The sequence below is a fragment of the Macaca nemestrina genome, chromosome 11 (assembly GCF_043159975.1).
Source record: "Macaca nemestrina isolate mMacNem1 chromosome 11, mMacNem.hap1, whole genome shotgun sequence".
NCBI classification, from domain to species: domain Eukaryota; kingdom Metazoa; phylum Chordata; class Mammalia; order Primates; family Cercopithecidae; genus Macaca; species Macaca nemestrina.
In genome coordinates, this window is record NC_092135.1 from 56,939,560 (window position 1) to 56,954,469 (window position 14,910).

At 43.0% G+C, this 14,910-nt stretch overlaps 1 protein-coding gene across 10 annotated transcripts in view; it reads left to right on the forward strand.

Moving 5' to 3' along the window:
- LOC105493193 (tetratricopeptide repeat, ankyrin repeat and coiled-coil containing 1) overlaps positions 1–14,910 on the forward strand; it is a 263,922-nt gene that overhangs the window by 185,532 nt on the left and 63,480 nt on the right. For 6 of the 10 annotated variants that reach the window (XM_071072815.1, XM_071072811.1, XM_071072812.1 and 3 more), the window contains 2 exons: positions 8,446–8,709; positions 14,421–14,543. In XM_071072815.1, the coding sequence (XP_070928916.1) occupies positions 8,446–8,709; positions 14,421–14,543 (387 nt within the window). The remainder of the gene's footprint in view (positions 1–8,445; positions 8,710–14,420; positions 14,544–14,910) is intronic. The other 4 variants (XM_071072818.1, XM_071072813.1, XM_071072814.1 and 1 more) reach the window with 2 other exon arrangements.

Below are 14,910 nucleotides of genomic sequence, written 5' to 3' on the forward strand. Positions count from 1 at the left end.
CTGAGAAAACATTTTTTCTTAGTAACATTCCTTTGAATATGACTTGCTTCCTACTGTTACAGATGGAAACTGTAAGCTGTATTAATCCCAGTTTAGAAAGAAATATAAAGTATGTTTTCATTAGAATGTGTGAAAACCAATCTGATTTTCAAACAAAGCATCACTTAATGTGTTTTAAAGTGCTTTGAGGTAAATTTAATTTTTATGTACATATCATAAAATTTTAAGTGTGTGTATTAGTTTCAAGAAAATAGGCTATTTCTGCATTTAGGAATAAAGAGGATAGAGCCTGGATGAGAAGAAACAAACAAAAACCCAGCTTTCCTGTCAAAATAAAAAGAAATCCTTCCTATCCATTAATGATAGATGTGCAGAGGGGAGGACTTACTCTGGCTGAGGGAGGGGCCGTTAAGTCAGTCACTCTCTCCATTTGTGTTTGTAATCTGCCTTTACCTGTTGAGATGTGTAATCTCCGGAGTATTTTTGTAGTGTCCTGAATCTGCCTCCTTTGGAGAAGCGGTGCTAGAACAGTTCCATGAAGGGAGGGGACCCTGAGGGAACCGTGGCTGCCTCTCCCTAACTGGGTGTGTCTGCCACACAGAGCAGGTATATCATCTACCTGCCTGGCTCTCAGCACCTGAGCTGGCAGGCATGAGCCACCACATTCCACCTGGCTCCGTGGCTTTCTGGGTGATTAAGTGCTCAGAATTCAAGCTCTTCCTACTGCCTTTCCTTTGCTTTCCTCATGCTTACATTTGTTTTCTTCTTGTTCAGTTCGAAGCAAGAGAGGCAGGTATGCATTTAGACAGGGAAATACCTTTGTAGAAACAGTTTTGCAGAAGTAGCTTGCAGTAAAATATTAGACACCTGGTTAGTATCCTGCTGGTGCTTGCTAGAGTTTGATAATATTTATTTTTCTGCCTAGTTGCTTAAGATGTTAAAAAAAAATTATCACAGGCTGACTTTTATCTTCCTTTGACTCTCTCCTACCTCCTGCAAGGCTTATAAAATGAAAGTGATTCCAGAGGTAGCTTTAGACCTTTTATTTCCTGGACTTTGTGTCCCAAGGGAGATAATCAGATGCAGAGGCACACAAAGATGAATTAATTGTACTTTATTTTCCTTTTTGACTTGTTGTAAATCCTGCCCTTTTGATTTTATGCTAATACTGCTTTGTTGCCACCTGTATCGCCCTGCTCACTACTAAATTGAAATGCTTTGAAATTGATTTGGTAATAACTATTTAGACTGTTTCAAGTCTGGGTTAATATTCATTTTGCTACATTGCCTGTAATTTTTAAAATCATCCTTAATTATAGAAGCCTTTTTTTAAAATCTCATGGGTGAAGAGAAGAATTTTTCTTTATGTATATAATTTGGTAATATGCTTAATGTGGGAAAGAAATTCTTGGCAATGATTTGAGTCAGCAAAAAGCCTGCTGTACTTTTATTCAGATTGTGGTTGGATTCTTCAGACTGTTCTGTTGGTGTAGCAAGCATTTATTGGCGCCTACTGTGTACCAGGAGCAAGCATGTTCACTACTGGCACAATAAAGATAAGGCACAGCATCTATTGTCAAAACTTGTCCACTTGTGGGACTACAAAATGGTCTTCTGTTCTGTGGAGAGTCTGAGCAAGTTGTCAGTTACTGAGAAGAGTTTAAGACATGACAGTGATTGATACCTCTGATTGAAGATGTATGCTGTGGGTGCATAATGATACCACTAATCGAACTCTTCCAAAGTCTGGGAAAGGGTCACTAGACTGTGTGAGAAGCTCCAGTGTCTGTGCATTCAGTGTACAGGTTATGTGAAGCTTTACCAAAACATTGTGCTTTTTCTGGAAAATGTCATATTATTTAAATCCTTAGGCTTGTCTCTGGAGACTGTTCTTCATTGTGTCAGACTCAGTTGGGCAGTGTGGTGGGTCGCATCCTCCCCCTCCAGCACCGCCTGCTCCCAGCTATTCCTTTAGGTGGGCCTGATGAATTGAAGGGCCTGATGAATGTGGCTGGGAATGCGCGGCTCGGGTCCCTGGCCTTGCTGCATGTCATAGCAGAGCATGCCTTGCGCAACACAGGTGAGCACGAAGCTAGAAATTTGGTGCAGAGATCTGGCTGTCACAAGCCAGCACACACAGCTCCCAGCGCAAGGCCAGAGAGGGAGCAGGGTCCTGTGGCGCATTGGATGGGGCTGGGCGGTTGCAGAAGAGAAGCCAGAAGTCCCCTGGAGCTGAAGGTTACCATGCAGGGGTGGGGCAGGGGTCCCACCGGGGACATTCTGTTGGCATTCCAGGCAAGGTGGCTTAAGTGTCTTCACTAGACCCCTCAGGTTAAAAGCTGTGATCGCAGGTGAACCAGGGGCTTTGTTCTTTGTGGTTGGTTAGTTTGCAGGTGGCCGGGTCTAGGTGGGATGGAAAGAAAAGTACAGTCTGGCATTTCTGGCCAGAAAGGTTTAAGGCAGGCCGGTTTCATTGTGCGGGCTTTCCCTCAGACACTAGGGAAAATCCAAAATGTGGCCTGGTGGCCTGAATGCCTGCTGGGTATGAGGTATGGGTGCACAAGAGAGGGACGCCACCTGTCAGCCAAGAGGCCTGCAGACTTCTGCGCTCGCTGCCTTGACTTGTCTCTGATCTTTTCCTGATCTGACTTCCTCTGCAGCGGTGAAACCTAATTTGGAAAGTTGTTAGTCACGGGAGGCAGTCTCTCTACAGTGCTGGGCTTTTCCTTTTCTATTTACTTCTTCCTTTCACCCACTTTTAGGAGCGACCATTATGTTCCTTTCTTGTTTGATCATTAATTCATTGGTCCAGTGTTTTAACTTTAAATTCTTCCTGTCAACCACTAAGCTAAATATAGAGGTTAAAAAATGTTTGCTTTTTAAGTGCTACTTTATTTTTCTTCAGTTGTGAGGGGAGGAAAACATTCCTGAGCATTCATGATGCCTAAGGCACTTGACATATGCCCTCATGTCTGATTTTCTCTGCCACCCAGGAAAGGACAAATCACTCTGTTTACAGAGTCCTCCTCTTGAAAATGGGGAATGCAAGACAGTCTATAATGTTCTGGGAGAAAATTTTCATTTGTGATCTTTTTATCCTCTCAAAATGTGTATTTTCTATTATAATAAAGTAGTATATGTACATAATTTGTAGTACATGTATTTGGGATGCATGCCGAGTCTTAATAGTATGGCATGATCAGAGCTGTGTAGAGAGGCCGGGCATGGTGGGTCACGCCTGTCATCCCATCACCACGTGAGGCTGAGGTGGGAGGATCACTTGAGCCCGGGAGTTCAAAACCAGGCTGGGCAACATAGGGAGATTTTGTTTCTACAAAAAAATTTTAAAATGAGCCAGGGGTGCCGGTGGTGCGTGCCTATGGTCCCAGCTACTCAGGAGGCTAAGGTGGGAAGATTGTTTGAGCCCGTGAGGTCGAGGCTGCAGTGAGCTGTCACTGCACCGCTGCACTCCAGCCTGGGCAACAGAGCAAGACCCTGTCTCGAAACAAAAAAACTGTGTAGAGCACTGTTCTGGGATACAGTGGGACTTAGGGCATTCTGGGGCTTTCCTGTCCATAGGGCTGTTAACGAGAGTCAGTGAGTTGAAGTACAAAAAGAACTTAGAGTGAAGCCTGGCATATAGTAAGCAGTATTCCAATATTCATCGTAGCCACTGTTGTGATTTCCTAAGGATCATTAGTTAATTCCTCATCGTGGATTTGAAATGCTCAAAACAGACATGTAATAAACCAGGATTTTTCCATTTTCCACAAAGGTATGAGTTGAGGAACATATGAACTAGGAAGGGCAAGAGAAAAGATGCATTGAGGAGTCACGTTCATAAGACTGTATGCTTCTTATAAGTGGGCAGAAAGCTTTACACCTAAGTTTCCTGGTAGCCAGTGGAAAGAGAGAAAACACATATGGAAGGTGATATTTATAAGGACAAAATGTCCAGTGCCCAAAATGGTACCGGGTCTGGAGATGCATACCTCCTTGTGGACCCCCTAGAGGGGAGAAGCCAAGGTTGCAGCAAGCCCCTTGCTCTTTTCACCTCTTGTCTCTGCTGTAGCTCAAAGGTCCATCTGATGAATTGTTTGTGGGCGTATGTTTGATATCGCTGGCCCTTAGTTTCTAAACAATTCTGGGCTAATGCTGTAGTCAGGTTATAGTTAGCTTTCTTCTTGATGTTCATTTAAGCCTATTAACTTGATTTGGATCCCACCAAACTACCCATAGGGTCCTGGACCTACACTGGTTTTATTTTTCTTTTGCTGATTCTAAGTGTCCATTCAACATAGAGCCTTCAGAAGGCAAGGGGTAAAGAAAAGTTGGATCCCAGCACTTTGGGAGGCCAAGGGGGGTGGATCACTTCGAGACCAGTGTGGGCAACATGGCAACACCCTGTCTCTACAAAAAATATTTAAAAATTAGCGAGGTGTGGTGCCTGTAGTCCCAGCTACTTGGGGGCTGAGGTGGGAGGATCGCTTGAGCCTGGAAGGCTGGGGCTGCAGTGAGCCGAGATTGCACCACTGTACTCCAGCCTGGGCAAGAGAGTGAGACCTTGTCTCAAAAAAAAAAAAAAAAAAAAACGTTGAGAAGGTGAGGAAAGAGTGCAGTCGTGTTTCAGAGCCTTATAGAGCAAAGCATTTGATGACTGAGTGGATGACTTTTTAACAAGGCAGACTTCATGAACTTTTAGCTACAGGTAATTAACTCCTTTTATGTGTTGAGCACCGTGCAAGCAAATGGTGTTTTAAAAATATGCTGTGTGTATCAGAAGAATTGGTATTGGCTATACCACTAATTGTGCATACACGTACGTGTGTGTGTGTGTGAGAGAGAGAGAGAAAGAGAGAGAGAATCGAGAGAGATCAGGTTCTCTGGAGCCTTTCATCTCTGTAAGGCGGGATTGATGGTTCTCTGCCTCTCTGCCTTCTCTCATGGGTTGTGATCAGGTACATGCCCTGTTATATTAAGAAAGTGAGCCAGGTGCAATAATGTGTACCTGTAGTCCCAGCTACTTGGGAGGCTGATGCAGGAGGACTGATTGAGGCCAGGAGTTCGAGACCAGCCTGGGCAGCATAGTGAAACCCCATATTATGCGCAAAAAAAAAAAAAAAAAAAAAAAAAAAAAAAAAAAGTTTTGGAAGTATTCTACCCCTGTACGCTAGTACAAAGGAAGATAAGACACTGTCCTTGGGACCAAATGGAATTTAACACTAAATTGTGAGGCACAGCTTTATGAAATTTAAGGCCTGATAAGTTGCTCAGTTTCAGAATGCTCTGTGTCGCAAGGGTGGCTGAGACTCAGTTTGGGTGATGACAGCAAGCTGTAATTGACAGAAGCTGCCATCTATACTAGTCCAAAAAAACAAAATGCTAGAATTTTAAAATTATGAAGCCGCTATAAAGATTAGTCAGTCTCTGGGAAATGTCAAATAGCACTTTTCAGAGATTTTTTTTAAAAAGTCATCACGGTTAAGATGCTGCCCTTGTGTGTGTATACCCACAAGCATTCTTGAGAGTGACTGACTGGGTTAACCTGATGAGGAGTTTGAATTTCTGTAAGCTTGGAAGAAAGAAAGATGTTTTTGAGCAGCCTGTCTTTATTGGAAGAACCAGCTTTCTCTTTCTCGGGGACTTCGGGGCTGCCATGTTTGGTGTTGCTCTTAGGTTGTTCGGGGCTGCCATGTTTGGTGTTGCTCTTAGGTTGTGCGGGGAAGCCAGACTGATTTGGCCTTTATCTGCTCAGCTGGATCTGCTTCAGGGCTCAGATGGAGCTGAGCCAAGATGAGAGTGTCTGGGCTTCCAGCTGTGTTGGCTACATCTGGTATTGAATCCCAGGAAGGAGTGTTTGTGGAGTGGCTTCAGATTTACCAGCCTCCCTGCCTCTGAGAACCCTGGGACATGTGGACTGTGGAATGCATCTCTCACAGGAACTTTGTGAGGGCGGCAGAAGGGCTGCCTCTTCTTCCTCACTAGTCTCCTTCTTATAAACACTGACCTTACAATATGTTCATTTCTAAATGGTTACCCCACCTGGGACTTCTCTTCCCAGTGACTGCTCCTGCAGCTGGGCCCTTCCTCCCCCACCCCTTTTCTTTCTTCTCCCTGCCAGGACCTGAGTGTTGCCCCGCCCGGCCCGCGCCCCCCCCCCCACGCCCCCGCCATGAGATGCTGGGCACAGTGTAGGGCACATGCCTGCCAGCGAGAGCCACACCTTCCACCTGTCCTGCCATCAGGAGCTCTGACCTGGCCTTCCCAGCCGTCCTCAGCTGCTCCATGGGTCCCTGAGGTCCTGATTGCAATGCTGTCACTTGTAACGGGAAGTGAGCTAAGTCCTTGTTCCCCCTGCTTGAGGTCCTAGTTAGGACTCAAATCTTTGGGGTTTGATTCAGAAGTGCTTGGCACTTAGGGAGAGCACTTTGACTTTTGTTTTAATTTTTCATCTTACAAATATGTGCTCTCCAATGTAACAGCCACAGAAATAAAACCAAACAAATCCCCTATCTCCCTTGCCTGGAACTCTTCCTGTCACTTGGATGTTGGAGTAGCCTGGGAACCTAACTTATTACAATATGTCTGAGAAAAGTATTTTGAGTTGTAAACATTGGATTTAAACGTGAAGGTTTGTAACACCACAATCTGTGTTATGGGACTGCCTGCATTTGTATACTTCCAGCTTATTAACAAGATTACCATTAATAATTACCATTAATAAGCAATAAACTTACCAATAAATTAGACCATTCCTGAAAAACATTAGCACACTTCTAGCATATAGCAAACCTTCAGTAAATGCTAGCTTTTGCTGTTAGCAACACCATTGGCATTTTTGTGATGGAAAGAGTCATACTTGCTGTGCCTATGTTCATATAAATGGTCCATTTAAAAACACAAGGAAGGCTGTGATTGATTCCAAAGACATGGAAATAGGGTCTAATACTGCTGATGGAACACTGGCAAATGCTGGGAGTCATAACAATGGGCACCCAAAATCAGATCCTGAACTTCTAAGTGTAGTGTCTCTGACCACAAATGGAATTGAAGTTTATTCATTTGCCCATTCATTCAATTAGCAAGCATTTATTGAGCACTTACTATGTGCTGTGCTGTGCTGTTCAGAAAAGGAAAAGATCGCCATGGATACTCTAGGGAAGGCTTCAGCATTTATGTGGGAATTTTTAAAATAGGCAACCAGAGAGGGTGATGAGTCCAGGCTGCAGCAGCAGGAGGAGTAAAGACAGTCAGAATTATGACAGGATGTCCTGTGGCCACCGCAAGGAAATAGTTTTGTCTTTACTTCTAAACCCTTTCAGACCCTTTGATCCTAAATAACTGACCCTGACCTAATTCACCACCTTCTGATTCAGTGTGTATCATCTTGGTATGTGGCTAAAGGGGCCTGATCCAGGAGCTGGGTTCTAAATGCACTTTGGCCCTGCGCACTCCCATTTAACAGGCTTGGGGTTGAGGGCCTAGGGGACTGGAATCCAGATAGGGAAAGAGGCATCGGTGGACATGGCCCCTGTTCTCAAGGACGCAGCCAGCGTTAGTTCTAACAGCTGGGGGTGGGGGGGGCGTGAGTGGCCCAGGTGATGACCTGTGGTTGCAAGGGGATCCCGTATGGCTCAGCATCTTTAAATTAAAAGTGACTCTTTGTAGAAACTAAGTAGGGTGATTATTGCTTCGCTCTTTGACCATGTTCTTTCTGCTTTTTTGCCAAGATGTTTACAAAAGACTTTTTGTACCTTTTTTCTGTGCTGGTTTTCTTTCTTGGAGATTAAATGTGAATTCTGCAGTCGTAGTATACCTTCTCATGCTGGTGCTTCACCTGTGCTGGGTACGGGAAGGTTTTCCATTTCGTGCCGCTGAAGAAATAATAAGTCAGTCTCTCTGGATCATCTTGAAAAGATGTTATAAGCTTTAAGGGTCAAATTCTCTGTTTGACTTTATAATTGTATTTTTGTTTCTAAAGATTTTCTCCTGCACCGTTTCTGCATTAAACATTCTGTTGTTCATTCCCGCTCCGCCACCCCCAACAAATGTTATTAATTTGGAAAGTATATTTAAAGGTTCAAAGGGATTTAATGAGACATGAATTCTTTTGTGAGTAATCTTTGTTAAAAAGAGAGGATGTATTATAAGGTTACATAAATTTACTCTTAACTCTGATACTTTTTAGACAATTTTTTTCATTATCTTCCTGTCAGACTTTCTCCCTTGCCCCTCTTCTCTGTAGAGTGATTTAGCAGCTTATTTCCCCTGGTGAGCCACATTCTTCTAATTTACCAAAATACATTGTATGGAACATACTTGGATAAAAATCTGCGTGGACCAGAAAACTTTCCATTGATCCTGGGGAGGGCAGTGTGCATGTTTTAACTCTTCAGCCCCAGCTGTGCCTGGCCTCCTTCAAAGTATTTTGGTCTTTCATTTCAGCCACAATTACAAGTTCATCCGAAAATGATGACCGGAGTGGCTCCAGTTTGGAATGGAATAAAGACGGAAGCCTAAGATTAGGGGTACAGAAGGGAGTGCTTCATGACCGCAGGGCAGATAACTGCTCCCCAGTGGCAGAAGAGGAGACCACCGGGTCAGCAGAAAGCACGCTGCCCAAAGCAGAATCCTCAGCTGGAGATGGTCCGGTCCCTTATTCTCAGGGCTCCAGCTCGCTAATAATGCCACGGCCCAACTCAGTTGCAGGTAAGGCCACACCTTTCCCTGGAAGGATTATCTCAGGGAGACTGAGGTGCCCTGTGTTCACTGTCTTCACGTGGGAAGACATTCCAGACACAAGCCAGCTTCGTGGCCCTGGGTCAGGCACTTACCTTTTCTAAGCCTCAGTTTACTAATCTGTAAACACAATAAGGCTGTACTTAATGGTTTTTAAGTGATCCTTCTACTCTAGAATTCTTTAAATCGATTACTTGGACTATCGAACTCTTGTATACAAGAGAAGAAAGTATAAAAACTCTTCTCTCCGTTTTTGTTATTTTAAGCCTTAGAAAATTCATGACTGTTTATTACCTCCTGGTAAATGGGAATTGTTGAGTGAGTTTGTTAGGATCAGCTCAAGGAACTTCTTACCAAACTTACAAACTTATTTTTGTGTAATTGAGTCCGATCGTACAGGCAGGAGGGCCAAATTTCTGTACAATTCAGTTAAAATGGAGCTCACAGCTTAAAATGTAAGCTATGGAAGTAAGAGCTCTCAATCAAGGAAATGAAAATATTCGAGACAGGCATGCTTTACCAAGATGCAGCAGCTGGAACAAAGAAGAGCACAAAGGCTGGCGACTGTCAGTACTCAGACTGATTGCCAGGTGTGTGTCAAGCAAGGAGAATACAGTCAGTCCCCTGTATCTATAGTTCCACATCTATGGATTCATCCAGCCTTGTAACAGAAATAACCAAGGAAAAAAATCGATAAAAAATAATTTAAAAATACAGTCTCACAGTTATTTACATTGTATTAGGTATCATAAGTAATCTAGAGATGATTTAAAATATATAGGAGAATGTAGGTTATGTGCAAATATTACACCATTTTATATAAGGAACTTGAGCATCCAAGGATTTTGGTATCCTCAGGGGGCCTTGGAACTGATCTCCAGTGCATAGTGAAGGATGACTATAGCTCCAGATGGGTGGGGAAAGGAGCTCTCTGCATCTGAGCTGTGGTGCCTGTTTTTAAGGTTTCTACATGCCCCTGTGCTGAATTTAAAAGAGGAACTTGCTAGTCTTTCTTTGTTATCAGTGTAGCACTTAACATTTCTCTTCTACTAATGCAGGGACCCAGATTCTCTGCTCCTACACCAGATAATTTCTCTGTGATTTATACTATGCTTTCAGAATGCGGTGGGTCACTCTGGTGGTTGTTGGGTGTTTTTTACAATGGGACTCTGAAGTAGCTGATAAATAAGCGGCCCTAATGGAAAGGTTCTGAGGCATAACTCTAATTCACTTTCAAAGGAAGTGAAATGGCCTTGTTCCAGAAGAGGGATTTGGCATGTCTGCCAGAGAGAAATACTAGAGAACATTAAACGAGTTGACTGATAGTCCTTCCACAAACTTTCCTGTCCTCCCACAAACTTTCCTGTCCTCCCACCGCTGTCCCACCACTTTGACAGAGTATGTGGCACCCAAGGCGCTTTTAGACCGTATTTACCTAGTTATGATGAATGGGTCGTTTGTATTATCCCAGAACTTGATCACTTTATTGACTTCAACAAAAATAGTGAACTTGTGCTCAATTTAGTCAAGCTATTTTAAAATTAGGAAACATTACTGCCTTAATTTTAACAGTGTTAAAAGCATCCCATTTGGGGTTGTTTTCTGCTCGGTGTTCTTTATGGGTCTCCTGCCATGTGAAGTGACAGTGGGTGTCAGCTGAGCTTTTCCAGTAGGCTGCCGTGATTATAGAGCAGAGCTTTCTGATTTCTGCTGTGCGCATTCATTAGCTTCTGTGTGTGCCCTTGAGCTAGACCTCCTGTGGAATGGGAGGGTTTTACCTCTAGATTTGAGCAAAGTCTACCTGGCCTAATGGGTTTGCTCATTTCTTCTGTGCTGCATATTTTTTAAACTAAATGCGTATTTTGAAAAGACATGAGCAAAAGCGTATTCCCTGGTATCTGTTAACAAGCTAGGGGTCTGGTATATTCTTCATTGCCTCCCTTCCTGCCCCTGAAGTTGAACCTCAGTTAAGAGGAAATGGCAAGATTTTTCAAGTACCATTGAAGAGTAAGATTCAGGTTGTATAGACTCTATGCAGCTCTACTTAGTGATTAGAAGGCAGGCTGCTACAAACAGGGCAGCAGAGAACTCTCAGTGTTAGAAGAATCAGAATAATATGTGAAGGACCATATAGAGAAATCTCTTAGAAGTACTTGCATGTTATGATCCAAGTAAACAAATTGCCTTTTGGTGGGAAAGGTGTTTTGGCACATGAGGATTGGCAGGTAAAGGAAGGATGATGCCAGGCCTCTGTTCACAGCCTCCCCATGGGGCTGACCCCTAGGGGGTTGGGTGCAGAACTTCTTCCTAAAGTCCTTTACTGAGCTTGCTACCAAGAACTGGAATTGTCTGTTAACCATGTAGTACGGTGGCAGGTTTTTTTATTTTGATTTTTTGTCAAAGATTATAAAAATAAGTTGGCTAGGTTTAAAGATTATTTCACTATACAGATTTTCTTTGTAAAGATATTTGTTAGAGTGGGATTGGGTTGTACAACTATATATCACATCAAAATGCATGATATGGACACCTCTTTGCTTTATTAAAAACAGACCTAAAAGCCATTAAAAGTATGTTTTAAATCATATAGAAGTTAGGTAATGGGTTCTATTTTTTACTATTTTTTTCCTTTCAAAGTACTTTCTGAGTGGATTATAGAACACTGTGTTTAATTTTCCAGGAAACAAGCATGATCGCTATCCAGTTTTCCTAAAACTGGTTATTTCCCTGAACTTATTGGCATGGACTTTCCATAGGTTGGTCCACAACTTTAGCAAATGTTCCTCTTTGTTCAGCTTAGAGATGTTTCCCTCTGCCTTGCCCCACCAAACCCACCCTCACCAGAAAACAAACTTTCCTTCACATCTTGAAATGTGCTTCTTATCCAGATGTTAGATATAGTGTGTGTGTGTGCACAACAAGTGTATCATTAATTTCACTGTAGAGATTCTAGCAGTGGGTTTATTGTTGCATGAAATTATTGCTTTACCTTTGGGGTTTTTGGGCCCTGAGTAGCGTTCAGGATTTTGAAAGCATTTATGGGTAAATACTGAATGTGAGTCTGACTTTTGCACAGGTAACATCTGAGAATCTTAGGCATGCCTGAGAGGGCAGAGTGGCCCACGTTTCCTGCTCAGAGGGTCGGGAGCACCTGGGCACATAGCTCAGCCACTGATATCTGCCTGCCTTATTCACTGGCACCTCTGTTGGTGGCTTCGAAAATGCCTCAGAAAGCTGAGATAGCTGGCAGGTGGTGGCTTATGGCCCTGCTGCAACTTTTAGCTCAGCTTAATCGTATTTGAAATTGAGAATTAGCCAAGAGCTGTGGAAGTGCTGAGGCTGCTCTGTTGCAGATTTTGGTGCCGAAGCTCTAGTGACTGGGAATCTGAAAACAGGCCTGTGAAATCTTACCATCTCCTGCATCTGTTTAGATACAATCTAGGGCATTTTTGCAATCCTTTATTTAGAATGTCTTTTGTGGTCACATATTTTTAATCCTTTCAGCTGTTATAACTTTATAAACTGTTATGTTCTAAGGAGTCAGGGGAAGAAGGGACATAGGCAACACGTTTGAGGCTCTAAAGCATCTTTGTATTCTCTAGGGCTGCAGCATTATGTCAGATGTTCATGACTGTTCTGGCTCTGAAATGAGTTATAGATTATGAATATGGCTGCCTGCCCCTTCTACCTGTGCCTTAGTGGGTGCATTTATCATGAGGCGTGTAAGGAGAAGGGTCCCAGGGCTCAGGCAGGAGCCTAGAAATGTTCCAAGCTGTGTTACTACAGGGAGGTAAGAAGGTTGGGGGAAGACAGTGTAGTCCTGTTGGCCCTCCGGGAGGTTTTATACACCCTGCTTACGAAGGACCTAGAGAGAAGCTAGAGGCTGCCCTTGGATTACTATACATTTGATCCATTTAAAAGCCCTGACAAGGAATTAGCCGAGGCTTTCTAATGGGAAAGATTTGTGTGGTAACTGGCAATGTGCACAGAGTATTCACCTAAATGTGTATACACTGTGGATATGCACCAGGAGGATACAGAGGCATCGGTGCATGCTGTTGTGAAGTCAAGGTTTCAGGTGTCTCTTGCTGGCTGGGAGGATGAGTAGGCAGGGCATGTGTTGGATTGCCCGCTGGAGGATGCAGTGAGAGGGGATATGCCAACACAGTCAGGCCTGGAGCCACCCAGGTAGCTGTTGAATGAAGGAGTGAGAGAGGATGATATAGACAGTGAGGAAGAGAAGGACTGAGATCTTAGTGGGGGGAAATAGGAAGGGTGCAGGTAGGATGGATGGCACTGGTCGGCAGCCGGATGCTGGGTCAGAGCCTGTTGGGCAGCCAGAGGGTTTTCCGAAGACAAGTGGCCCAACTTGACTTCTGTCCCCTGCACCTTGGTCCCACTGAAGATGTCCCCAGTCCTAAGAAGCCTTTACCCAGGCACTATGACTCCCTCTAGGCTCTCATTTGCCCTCAAGTCACTGTATATTTTCTTGTCCTGGAAGATAATAATCTGACTAAGATCAACAGTACTTCATGTTGGGCTTAACCCATAAACCAAATTAGGTTAATTTTAGATTTTCCTCAATGTAATAACAGGAGGGGTTTTTAAAAGGCAAAAACGTATGCTATATACTTGCTTCTAAGATTTCTTGAGAATTAGCAAAATTATTTTGTGCTAGTTATTTTTGTAATCTAACTTGTATGAATGTTTGAATAGATCTTTAATTTTTTTTTTTTTTTTTTTTTTTTGAGACAGAGTTTTGCTCTATCACCCAGGCTGGAGTGTACTGGCACGATCCTGGCTCACTGCAACCTCTGCCTCCCGGGTTTAAGCAATTCTCCTGCCTTAGCCTCCCAAGTAGCTGGGATTACAGAGACCCGCCTCCATGCCCAGCTAATTTTTTGTGTGTTTTAGTAGAAATGGGGTTTCACCATGTTGGCCAGGCTGGTCTGGAACTCCTGACCTCAAATGATCCACCCGCCCTAGCCTCCCAAAGTCTTGTGATTACAGACATGAGCCACCGCACCTGGCTTTTTAACGCTTTATAACAAATACTTACATGATATGAGTCTTACTGATTTGGTCAGAGGTAAACGTAACTTATTTTTAGAATTAAAAAAATACACCTATAAAATGCAGTATGATATATAATGTTTATATAAGTCTACACATATTCGAAGCTTAGGAATATGATTGTACTATTACTACTGAGCCAACTTTTAGTGTTCTGGGTGCTGTACAGAATTGTACACATAGAATCTGCCCATTTAATTAATAAGTTTGGCATTCCAAACAGCGGAAAGCTCCCCAGAGCTGCAGAGAAGAATCTAGCAGCATGCCACCTGCTTGTGGTCTAAGTACTGAAGCTTTGCTGTGTGCCACATGATTGTCAGATTTCTTCATCAAACAATTTATGGTGAATTCTGTCTCTTTCCAAGAATAATGGAGAATTCTGGCAACTCAGTCAACATAACTTTAAGAAAAAGAAGCACTTGGTTTTTACCACTTTTCAATGGATACTGCCAGAAAAATAAACTGGGGCAAACAATACCAAAATGACGTTTAGGTAAATTTTGTTGAAAACCTGAACTGAATTGCTTAGTGATTTATAAATTATAGTCACGTAGGTATGAAATTTAAAGTCACTTTTGAAGATCCTAAACTTCAGTTTAATATTACAGCAACAAGCTCAACCAAACTGGAAGATCTGAGTTATTTAGACGGGCAGAGAAATGCTCCTCTACGGACGTCAATTAGATTACCGTGGCACAATACGGCCGGAGGTAGGGCACAGGAAGTTAAAGGTATTTATCCTCACATCCACTGCAATAATGGTTATGATGAACTCAATCAGTGACTTTGAAAGTCTGTGATAACCAGCATTGAAGCCAACTGTGTTTATAACATGATGGAAAGTGTGTGTGTTTGTGCTAAAAGCATATCTGTGAGGTGGGCTAAGAGGTCATCCTCAACGGTTTGGGGCTTCTTCCTTAAAATATGTGATTAACTTGCTTCTGGAATTGAAAAAATAATTCTGCAGTGAGTTATTTTGAAGTGAGGGGTAGTTTAACACTCATTAGGTGCTTATTATTAACAAAGTATAAGCTTTGTTTCAATTCTTGGACTAGGCTGGGCACGGTGGCTCATGCCTGTAATCCCAGCACTTTGAGA